This window comes from Miscanthus floridulus, chromosome 6, assembly GCF_019320115.1.
Source record: "Miscanthus floridulus cultivar M001 chromosome 6, ASM1932011v1, whole genome shotgun sequence".
Taxonomy (NCBI): Eukaryota; Viridiplantae; Streptophyta; class Magnoliopsida; order Poales; family Poaceae; genus Miscanthus; species Miscanthus floridulus.
In genome coordinates this window covers 93,892,050-93,902,658 of record NC_089585.1, presented here as the reverse complement: position 1 = coordinate 93,902,658, position 10,609 = coordinate 93,892,050, and the positions used below count along the sequence as shown (strand labels likewise).

The 10,609-nt window shown below is 44.9% G+C and overlaps 1 protein-coding gene across 1 annotated transcript; it reads left to right on the top strand.

Annotated features, from left to right (window-relative positions):
- Positions 1–4,372: 4,372 nt before the first annotated feature.
- On the top strand, positions 4,373–9,132 carry LOC136458660 (uncharacterized). Its single transcript, XM_066458591.1, has 5 exons — positions 4,373–6,505; positions 6,572–6,784; positions 6,856–6,921; positions 6,981–7,289; positions 7,363–9,132. Exons 1-5 carry the CDS (start codon positions 5,105–5,107, stop codon positions 8,056–8,058), a joined length of 2,685 nt encoding a protein of 894 aa, XP_066314688.1. The 5' UTR covers positions 4,373–5,104; the 3' UTR covers positions 8,059–9,132.
- Positions 9,133–10,609: the final 1,477 nt, after the last annotated feature.

Here is a 10,609-nt window from a genome sequence, read left to right as displayed (position 1 = left end):
TAAATAGTGCTTTAATATTTTGTTCCCACTGAGTTAGTACGAAGTATGGACTAGGTCATGACATGTTGTCTAGTTGAAATTGACGAAGTTCCGACCTTTTAAAAATTCAATAAAAGGTGTTAATGGTTGTTTAGTTCAAGCGGGACTCTCGTCCTTTCTAAGTCTGTAACAATAATCGACGATGCCATTTCGATATTTAAATTCCAACAAAAATGATTAAGCAATTTTTATATGTTGGAGCACTATTGGTTGCCCCAAGGTGAGCGCATCATCATAGTGCAGATTAGTCGTGTTAGGTGTTGTGATACTCTCGCAAAAATTGCTCGAACTTCACTAAGAACGCGCTGCGAATTATGATCTGGTGCTCGTTCACGAACCAACGTTCAGAGCAACGAACCCAGATTGGCATGCTTCTATCTCCCCTTCTGGTTATCCTCTTCACGTATCGATCGTTTCTTTGGAATGTTGGTACTACGGGCCTAGGGATGGGAGAGTTGATTGAGCCTCAAACATGATCGTTGACAGTTTTTCGTTCGCTTTAAAACTCGTGCGTAGCTCCCTGGCGGACCGTTCGGCCGGGAGTGCGCGGTCACCGCGTTGGCGCGCGCGCGTGGCCACAGGCTAGCGGGAGCTGCCCTCGGTCTGGCCGTGGTGTGGTCGTGCCTTGGCTAGCCCTGGCTGCGGCGCCTGTTGCTGGCCGATGGTCTCGGCACTCCCCTCGGCCGCCGCTGCCACCGGGCCTAGCGTGGCCATAGCTGCTCTCCGCCGAGCGCGAGCTGATGTAAACCGTAATGCCGTCCGTGCGCGCGTATAGGGAGGTGCCTTGTCCATTGCCGTTCGGTCACTACAGCGCTCGCTCTCCACCACTCAATCCACCTACCCCGCCTTACTCTCGGCGTCGTGACACGCCTTGCTGCGTCGCGGGGCCACGCTGCCGCGTGCACATGGCTGAGCAAGTACTATCTAAAGGCTCCTCGCGAGCACTAGGCAGCGCGATCCTTGTCCTCCCTCGGGTGACTGTGCCACATGCCGCCATGCCTTATCAGTCTTGGTCGGGTCGCCTCGGCCTAGGCTGCTCTTCGCGCCGTGGTGGTGGCAGTGCACCGTTTTCTCCTTTCCCCTTTCTTATTCACCGGCTCAAGGTTTTCTAGTCTAGTTCCTGGCGTCGGCGTGTAGTAGAGGGAGTTAGCTAGGCGCCCCATTCCCACCAGGTCCAGTCGTCGTCTGTCGCGAATTTTGATTTCTTCCCACCGTCGGTCATGGACGCCGCCGAACCAGTAGATTTGGAGGTGCGTCTAGTAGGAAGGGTGATAGTTAAATTGCTCATGCCCCTGTGCTCGTCTTGACTCCCTCAACTCAATGCTCGTGCTGTTTTGGATAGGGTGCTCATCGTCAGTGTGGTGACGCGCTGGTGCCGTGCTCGGAGCGCCGCCACGTGGTGTGGGCGCATGTGACCAGGGTTTTTTCTTACTTTCCCCTTTCAAGTGGGTGCTCGGCTGGCTTCGGGGTAAGTCCTTGTTGCTCACTTGCAAGCTCTACCATATCATCAGCGCGCAGTTTTGTCGGAACAGGTTCGTCGCCGATGTGGTTCGCCACCCACCGCGACAGACTACGACAGGGCATCGTCGAGTGCCCAACCGACGCTCATCGCTGCGGGTTTAGTCATAGATGGTGGTCGATCCATTAGTACCGTCGTAGTAGGTCTAGCGCGTCCGGTGTAACCGCTATCGCCGCCGCATGTGGGCGCGCCGAGGACCGCCCCGTTGTGAAGGCAAGACATTCCAGGGACTTTAATACAAAATGTGAGTCTGCAGTAATACTACTCTATCGCTCTGCCTAATTATCCTAAAAATCGAGTCCTCTTTTGCAAAGTGCCACGCGCGCGAGCTTTCCCCCACCTTGGGTCATTTTGGGCCGTCGCGGCGCGCACTCGCCCGCGCCCTACGCTGGGCCAGTAGGCCAGATGGGTTAAGGTCGGCCCTTTTCTTTTTCCATGTATTTGCTAATTTAGTTTCTAAGCCAAACTTGTAAATTCAATACCAATTTGTGTAGCTAACCAAAAATTGTAAAACTTATTTTGTTAGGTTCCTAAAATCATGATCTATCTTCTAGTGTATTTTATTCACATAGTTTCATAGAATTTTCAAGAGTAATCTAATTAATTCGAAGATGCTTAATATTGTTAAAGCATAAACTTGTAGGAATTATTGTGATGAATGGGTAGTAGTGTGGGCTTTGAAATTTTTACAGTAGATTTCTAACATTATTAGGTGCTCACTGTAATTTTTGTAGCTCAATAGGGATTAGTTGTTAAGGTAACTAAATGAGCCCCACTAAGAAAATATATATTTAATCAATCAAATATCAAAATAATTAGGGGGTTTATAGAACGAAAACATTTTCCGGAAACGAGCCTCACTTAACAACGTGGATACATGACATTAGTACGTTAGTCATAGAGCTAGCTCGTTATGCTACAGGACTTTGGTAGAAGTCGAGTGATTGCCTTGTACACTCGCGAGAGATAGGAAAGATATTATTGTTATTATTATATTATTGTCACATGGAATATATATGAATGATAATTGGAAAGCGGGCGGAAATGTACTTTGGATCTAGACTTGGTTAGGCATTCGTGTGAGGCTCGGGTTGCATTTGTTCCGCCTGCGTTGATTAAGGACCGGTCGTTGCATTGGATTCTAGTCAGGTCACAGGCTTATTATCCTAAGCACATACTTATTTATGGGAGCAAGAAATGCTCGTTGCTATCTTGTCGTGGATTCCGGCTCTTTTAGACCGACTGATTGAAGGTAGGGATGGTGGAGGTCTAAGCACCACACTGAGTCCAGGACTTAGGTGTGGGGGCTTGGAGTCTAAGTTTGGACAGGGACCTGGACCCCTTGATAGGAGAGTGATGGGTTGGTCCTACTTGTGCCTAGGGTACAAGCGAGGTGTGTGTTTCAGGGTACCTAGCTGGGCACTTTGATTCATGAATCGTTGGGTAATCCGGTATGGGTTCTCTACAATCTAGCACCGTAGTAAGAACTAGAAGATGAAAGATGGTAAAATGGTCATGGTTGCTTACCACCTGATTGAAAGTAGCATAGGTGCTTACCTAGAATGATTAGTTAATGAACTAATGATGTCTGCTAATAAAATTGAATATAAGAATACACGCTTAGTAATGCTTCCTACAGATGCAATAAACCCACAAGCCAGATAGCATTGCATATCCTTAGAGTCTTTTCTTTCCTCCTGACGGGTAAGTCTTGCAGAGTACAATTGAGTACTCAGGGTTTGTTCTACCCTGTTGTAGGTGACAGAAACATATGGAGCTGACACTTGTATATGAAAACCTCCTGGTAGGCTCAGCGAGGATTTCCTTAATGTTGCGGACATAGAGTTTATTTGAAACATCCAACCAAAATGTTTTACAATAGAAAACTTATAACCTCTTATGATGTTGTTGATGCAAAAGTGATCTGCAAACACAAAGGGCTAATACCCGAATCGATATCCAAAGCGTGCCAGTCGATTTGACCTGCTAATCGACAAGGATGAAGAAACGAACACTTTGGTCCTGACAACAGCGATACGCCCGGAAGTCACGGCCAAGAGGTGCTCACGCGGAACTCGAGAATCGCCGAAGATCGCACTGAAGCGATGCAGCTCGCCGAATCAATGAGAACTCGTAAAAAGAAAAATATGCAAATTGACGAAGTCGCCGAAAAGTAGATGTAAATAGGAGTAAAAGTTGGTTTTGATATTGATTGATGTTATCTATTACATTGCCCTTTACTCCATATTTATACCCTGATCTAAAGAGACACAACCAAACACAACTAGGACACCAATCCCGTATCTAAGGAAACACGTGACTCTTACACGAATCATAACCTAACAAATACAGAAAAGGAAACCAACTCCTATCTATTTCCCTGTCCGCCTTAATTACGATGGAAATCTCACTGTCCTCCTTCCCATCGGCATACTCCCTATTTCATCGGCAGCAGGCTTCAAGTCTTCCTTCATCGGCATACTCCCTGCTTCATCGGCAGTAGTCTTCAAGTCTTCCTTCATCGGCATACTCCCTGCTTCATCGGCAGTAGTCTTCAAGTCTTCCTTCATCGGCATCGACAACAACTCCTCCAACCTCATCGGCAACGCCCGAGTCCAAATCAACCTTTCCATCAATCATCACCAACTATCGGCAACCATTTTTACAAACTGGCTTTCATTGGCTATCAAAGTATTCAATAACTTTCCCCTTGCCGATTGGTCCACTCCGATTATTTTGACATGTGCAAAAAACGGTGTCAACACATGCCCCCCAATTTCGGAGTATAAAACCATTAATGCTCCTGAAATTTACTCCAGATAACGCTTGCCTTTGCCCAATTACCGTAACTCATTCTCCAAGCCAAAACTTGATTTGTTATCAAATCCAATCAAATCTAATCTTGATCCACGCACCTCAGTAAATATCGCACAATCGCCAACCACTCTTGCCTTGATTGAGATACCAAAATAATAACCCATCGGCAAGATCCTAACATGATAATGCTGCCATTTTAAGAATTAAAATATCATGTATCAATATCCCTTCCAAGTCATGATTGCTTGTTATTAACTCATCTGTACAATCCCCTGATTATCGCGCGAATAGTTACCATATCCCCCTGCACCGCCTTGACCTATATGCGCGCGTCATAGAGATAAGTCCAAAATACCCTTATCCTGGCCGGCTTATAAATAGATTTCTCCAGAACCCTCATTTTCTATCTTCAGCCTCCAATCCTTGGCATTCTCTCTCTCCGGCGGCGACTCCGACGAACAACCGCGCGACCTCAACCAACCAGAACCCTTCTCCGGCGCTAACTTCAAGTCCCCGGCTCGTATCTCCACCTTCCTCAAGACAATGGCCATCAACTTCGACGTCCCCGCGGTTCGCTCCACTTCCATTACCTTTTACTTTGATCTTTTTGCAAATTTATTCAGTTGGTGATTTTTCTTTTCTTCTGTCTTCTGGATTCCATAACCTTAGGAACTGCGCAACAAATTAGTTATCCCAACCGATCAGCCACACGTCCAATGCCTTGGACCAATGGGCAACCCAGATCCAACCGATCTGATCAACGCAGAGGTTAACAGAATCCCCTTTAGAGCCCAAAATTTCTCTCTGAACTTGTGGAAAGACACATTCCGATCTTGGCCCAAAACCACCAAAGGGTGGAAAGATTGGTATTTGAGGGTCAATAGATCGATGCAAGTATACTGGGCAGAGCGAAAGTTAGACCAATGTATCAGGCTCTCTATTGCCGATATGCAGAAAAATGAATCAATGATAATTGCAGCTGCTTATTTCTGGTCAGATACGACCAATACTTTTATGTTTGGACATGGCCCAGCTACCCCTACCCTTGCCGATGTCCACATGCTTACTGGCTTGGACATCTCAACTGCCGATGAAGGCTCCATCTATGGTAGAAAGCCTGAATATAGAGTGAATACCCGTAACATCGGCGGTTGGACAGGATATATTCAAGAATACCAGAAAACCGGGACACCTAGCCAGAGGGAACATGCCACATTCCTGAATATGTGGTTAGAAAAATTTATCTTCTGTGGTCGATCAGTAGGACCAACCAACGCCTTCCTCCCTGCAGCTGAACTTCTGGCTAATGGCGTAAGGTTTCCTCTTGGCCGATACCTTCTGAGCTCTACTTATCATCTTCTTCACCAAGTGTCTCAGAAACTCCTGCTTGGCGAACCCATCGGCAACCTGGGAGGCCCGTGGTGGTTCATCAACATGTGGCTGAATGCCCATATGCACAAACGTTTGCAATGGGACTTTTTTGCTCAACAATTCCCACGAGAAATTGCTGAAGATTATGTGCTCGGGGATGATGAATCGGCAACACGCTCACCCCTCAATTTTGGTGAAGCCATAATTGTCCTTCCTGGAACAGAAGCCAACGAAGACCAAATCGGCAGATTCTTTCAAAGCTTCTATAATGGCCTTTCTCGTGATCATAGGGCCTGGGTGCCTTACATCGACGAAGAAAACAGATTCCCCCTTCTTTTCAACTTTGCCGATGACACTCTGAATCAAGATAATGAGCTCATGATGGCTATCATCACTCCCAGGGCAATTCCAGTAAACACATTCGGCAGCGGGAAAAACACCAACATTACATATGAATTTTACAACCCATCGGCAGTATCCCGCCAATTGGCTTTTGGGCAACTGCCAATCAAACTCTGCTTTGCCGATGTGATCAAACCCAGGGAAACAATCACCTGCGGAACAGACTGGAACAAGGTAGTACAACTTTCTCCTGATGCCGATACCACAGATGTTGATATATCCACCTGGACACCAATATCTTTCATCACCGAGTCATACAAGCAATGGTGGCGAGAGTGGAAAGAGCAACTGTTCGCGACTTCTGCTCACACATATCGGCACATGATCGATTCTGAATATGCCATCCCTGACGACGCGGTAAGTTTCCTTGAACTCCCTTCTGCTTTTCTTTTCATTTATTAGTAACTGATTCCCTTGTAACAGGTTAACAACCCAGCACCATCGGTGAGCAAAAGTGGGAAACCCTTCAACCTCCGGCCTATTTCCCCAACATCGCCGATCGGCTACAACGCTCCCACCTTAGCCGCTTTGACCCACCAGAAGATTCGTACTAAGACCATCACTTCTAAGTCCAAATTGGCTACATCCAGGGCTACCCCATCGGCCGCTGCTACAACCTTGGTCAAAGCCTTTAAGGTAACAACCTTGTTTATTTTATTTTATTTTCACTTATGCCGATCACAAACTACATTAACCTTAATCATTAGGGGGTAAGAGCTGCTACGGGATCGTCATCGGCAATTCCGCCGATATCAAGCACCACTCCTTCAGAGGTAGCTTCTTGACTTTACATTTTATCTGTTAAATATCATATCTCACACTTGTTTTGCAGCAACAACTGGGCACATCGGCAAACGTACCAGATGCCCAAGCTTCACAACCAACAAGTGTTGATGCCCCCCAGCCAATCATTGCCGATGTCCAAGCAAAGCGCAAAGCTTCAACAGATACTGAAGCACAGCCAAAACGACAAAGGTCTATGCCGATCCCTGCATCTGCCCCAATGTCATCGGTCATCATACCTCAAGAGCCCACCACCGATGAAGTCACAGAAGATATCCCATCGGCAAGCTCAGCCGATCCACACGACATACTCCAGGTTGCTTCCTCCAGTCAAGCACAGGAAATTGCCTTGAAACAGGTAGACCGATCAACCTATCTGATTTTACAATACTCATACTTACCCCTGATTGATTTCCTTGTCTTTCTCTCAGGAACAAGATTCCCCGAACAGCCTGTTTTCCTTTGCTATTGACATTTCTGACGACGATGGAGAGGAAACAAGTTCTTCCCTTGCACTGGGAACAATATCGGCAGAGACTAAATCTAAGTTGGAAACCCTCCTGAATTTGCTACAGCAAGGTACCGCCCAACTGGTAGATGATTCGGACCCCGCAAAGGCAATTTTCAAAACAATTCGCGGCCAGGTCCCTGCCGATGTTGAAGAAATACTCTTCCCAGCAGCTCACTTAGAAAGTCGTCAACTGCAATATCAACGGGCTGCTCAGCGCATTGCCGATAGAGCAGCTCAAGCTCAACTTAAAGAGGAGATGCTACAACTGAAACAAATCGCTGATGAGAAGCACAAGGGCATCGTCAACTTGCAGACTTCGGGTGCTGCACTTAAGCAGAAAATCTTGGATCTATCGGCAAGGAAGGCAGCTCTATTGGCCGAATTGAAAGAAATCGATGCAGCCTTAACTCATGCTCAACAAGAAGAAAGCCAGCTACCCAATGCCGTCAAAGCCCTTCAGCAAGAAAGAGATATCCAAGCTCGCAAAGCTTTAGCCATGAAGAAGAAACTCAAGCCTGTGGAAGGTGCTGCCGATGACGATATCAAAGAAATGGAAGAAGCTGACCAGATTCGCCTGCGTGCGATATTAGCTATCCAATCCTTGCTGAACGTGTAATCTTATTTATTGTATCGGCACTTTATGAGACATTGATACCCTTGCATAATTCTAGCCGATAGTACTGTTATCGGCACTTATACTTTTATGCATCTGTCCATATACTAGGGTAATATTTCTTTAAATATTTTCCATTTAACGCTCTGGGAAACACAACCCCTTCGAGGGTTTCTAAAATATAGGCATTACCAGGAATAGACTGATTTATCCGATATGGACCTTCCCAATTAGGAGACCACTTTCCAAACTTTGAACTTTTAGTCCCAATCGGTAAAACCAATTTCCAGACCAGATCTCCATCGGCAAACTCTTTTACTTTCACCTTCTTGTCATACCATCTAGCTACTCTTTTCTTATTTTCTTCAATACTAACTAAAGCCCTTAACCGATGACCTGCCACATCTTCCAACTCATCTTTCATAAGAGTATTATACTCATCGGCTGTCAGCTGATTTTGAGAACGTATTCGTCTAGAGCCAACCTTAATTTCCCAAGGCAACACTGCATCGTGTCCATATACTAACTGATAAGGCGTTACTTTGGTTGCACCATGGCATGACATCCGATATGACCACAAGGCTTCATTTAATACTGTATGCCACCTCCTAGGATTTTCTTCAATTTTGCGCTTAATAAGTTTGATGATCCCTTTGTTAGAAGCCTCAGCTTGACCATTAGCTTGAGCATAATATGGAGAAGAATTTAAAATTTTAATTCCCATACCTACAGCAAACTCATCAAATTCTCCCGATGTAAACATAGTACCCTGATCGGTAGTGATAGTCTGAGGAATACCAAATCGGTAAACAATATGCTCTTTCACAAAATCAATCATATTGACCGATGTAACCTTTTTTAGAGGAATTGCCTCAACCCACTTTGTGAAATAATCGGTAGCAACCAGAATAAATTTATGTCCTTTACTCGATGGCGGATAAATCTGACCAATGAGATCAATAGCCCATCCCCGGAACGGCCATGGTTTGATTATAGGATTCATAGCCGATGCAGGCGCTCTTTGAATATTACCAAACTTTTGACACCCCTGGCATCCCTTAAAATATTTAAAACAATCTTCAAGAATAGTCGGCCAATAGTACCCATTCCTTCTGATCATCCATTTCATCTTGAAAGCCGATTGATGTGCCCCACATACTCCTTCATGAATTTCACCCATCAAGCTTTTCGATTCATCATTGCTAACACATCTGAGTAAAACTCCATCTATAGTTCGATAATATAATTCATCATCGAGGAGCACATATTTGGTAGCTTGGAACCTTATACGTCTCTTAACCTTTCTACCTGGATCCTTTAAATAATCGACAATCTCTTTCCTCCAGTCATCGGTATCAACTGCCGATGTTAGCACTTCCTGAATAGGTCTGATACCCTGAAGCATGCTGAGCTAGTCGATTAGCTTCCTCATTATGCAATCGAGAGATATGCTCAAGACGAAAATCTCTAAATCCTTTCAATAATTGCAAACACCTTTCATAATACGAAATCAAGGCCTCACTTCGGCATTCATAAGTTCCAGCCAATTGATTTATAACTAGCATAGAGTCACCAAAAATTTCAACAACATCGGCATGTATCTCCTTCAGCAATTCTAACCCCTTTATCAAGGCTTGGTATTCAGCTTGATTATTTGTCGCTGTAGCAACAATCGGCAATGAAAACTCATACTTCTTTCCTTGAGGTGAAATTAACACAATGCCGATACCTGCCCCTTCACCACATGTGGACCCATCGAAGAAAAGTGTCCAGGGAGCAATCCCCAGAGAATCCACCGTGTTACAATGCTGAGTGACGAAATCAGCCATCACTTGCCCTTTAACTGCCTTAGCTGATTTGTAGCGTAGTTCAAATTCTGATAATGCTAAAATCCACTTGCCGATTCTACCACTTAATATCGGCATCGACAGCATATACTTGACCACATCGTCTTTGCATATGACCGTACATTCGGCAGATAACAAATAATGCCTTAATTTAATACAAGAAAAGTATAAGCACAGACACAATTTCTCGATAGCCGAATACCTCGTCTCAGTATCCACTAATCTTCTGCTCAAATAATAAATAACACGTTCTTTCCCTTCAAATTCTTGAATAAGAGCTGAACCGATAACTGCATCATCAGCTGACAAATATAACCTAAAAGGCTTCCCATGTTGAGGTGGAACTAGCACTGGAGGATTTGATAAATATTTCTTAATTTCATCAAGGGCTAATTGCTGTTCAACTCCCCATACAAATTCCTGATCAGCTTTCAATCTAAGTAGTGGGCTGAACGCCTTGATCTTACCCGACAGATTAGATATGAATCTTCTAATGAAATTAATCTTACCGACCAAAGATTGTAATTCAGTCTTATTGGCAGGAGCAATTACCTTGTTAATTGCATCAATAGACTTCCTACTGATTTCAATGCCCCGCTGATGCACCATAAAACCCAAGAATTGTCCTGCCGATACACCGAATGCACATTTATTAGGATTCATCTTCAATCCATGCTTCCTTGTGCACTCCAATATCTTTCGCAGAT

Coding starts and splice junctions, on each gene's coding strand:
- LOC136458660 (XM_066458591.1), top strand. CDS start 5,105: ATGGGCAACCCAGATCCAACCGATCTGATCAACGCAGAGGTTAACAGA. Junction 6,785..6,855: donor CCTTGGTCAAAGCCTTTAAG/GTAACAACCTTG, acceptor CTTAATCATTAG/GGGGTAAGAGCTGCTACGGG. Junction 7,290..7,362: donor AGGAAATTGCCTTGAAACAG/GTAGACCGATCA, acceptor TCTTTCTCTCAG/GAACAAGATTCCCCGAACAG.